At 29.8% G+C, this 1,084-nt stretch overlaps 1 protein-coding gene across 2 annotated transcripts in view; it reads right to left on the bottom strand.

Annotated features, from left to right (window-relative positions):
• Positions 1-6: 6 nt before the first annotated feature.
• The window catches only part of LOC117172620 (dolichyl-diphosphooligosaccharide--protein glycosyltransferase subunit STT3B), a 37,982-nt gene continuing 36,904 nt past the window's right edge, over positions 7-1,084 (bottom strand). The window contains exon 7 of one of the 2 annotated variants that reach the window (XM_033360717.1): positions 7-407. In XM_033360717.1, the coding sequence (XP_033216608.1) occupies positions 321-407 (87 nt within the window). In that variant the 3' untranslated portion in view covers positions 7-320. Of the gene's footprint in view, positions 431-1,084 lie in introns of both variants that reach the window. The other variant, XM_033360718.1, reaches the window with a different exon arrangement.

Consider the following 1,084-nt stretch of genomic DNA (forward strand, 5'->3'; position numbering starts at 1 on the left):
AAAAAAAAAAAAAAAAAAAAAAAAGAAAAGAAAAATGACATTTTAAATATAACGATTATTTGTTTAAATATAAAAGATTATTTGATTGAATATAAAAAATGTAGTTGCAGTCGTAGGGACCAGCAGGGTTTCTGATTTTCAAAAGATCCCATTTCTCGAACTGTACCATTTTTTTCTGCGAGAAATAAGTCGCAGACTCAAAGAGGACGGCCGGCAATGATACTCGTGTTCGCTTCTCTTTTAAAAAGAAAAAGAAAAAAGTAAAAAAAAAAACAAAAAAAAAAAATGAAATTTCTTTTTTAATCTGTCGAGTCGCTGTGTTACGTGGTGGTTGTTCTCTTGGGAGGCTTTTGGCCCTTGACGATCGTGGGTCGATTCTTGATGAAGCCCTTCTTGCGGCGAGAAGTCTGAAACATCAACGTCCCCATAACTTCAACTACGTTTTCGGGTCTTTTCTCACGCTTTAAAAAAAAGTCAAAAACGATACGAGTGACTCCATCCAAATTCAGCCCTCGGACTCACTTTAGAGCTCAAAAATAGTCAAAATAGTAGAAAAAAATACTGAATTTTTAAATTACAGTAATTACGGTACCTACTGTCGTCACAAAAGGTGACATTTTTTTTTCTAAAATCGGTGGCAAATAGGTGATGGGAAATTTTTTTTTCTTTGATTAAAACGGCCACCCGGAAAAATGGAGTATTTTTATTTCCACCGAGAACTAATTTTCAATTAAAAAAAAAAAAACACAAACAAACAAAAAAATTCTGTTTACTAGTACATTCAGTTTTTAACCTCTTAGTTAAATTCGTTACCAAATGGTTAAATTTTCAAGAAAAAAAGAATTTTCTACAAAAATTTTCTACAAAAAAGTTGAATTTTGTACCAAATAGTTGAATTTTATAACACATTTTTTAATTTTCAATCAAATAGTCCAATCCTCAACAAAAATAGTCAAATCTTAAACTATAAGAAGTTGCATTTTTAACAAAAAACTCAAAAAGAGATGAAGTTTCTACAAAAATTTCCAACAAAAAAATTTATAAATTAACAAAAAACTCAAAAAGAGATGAAGTTTCTACAAAA

Source organism: Belonocnema kinseyi, chromosome 5, assembly GCF_010883055.1.
Source record: "Belonocnema kinseyi isolate 2016_QV_RU_SX_M_011 chromosome 5, B_treatae_v1, whole genome shotgun sequence".
NCBI classification, from domain to species: domain Eukaryota; kingdom Metazoa; phylum Arthropoda; class Insecta; order Hymenoptera; family Cynipidae; genus Belonocnema; species Belonocnema kinseyi.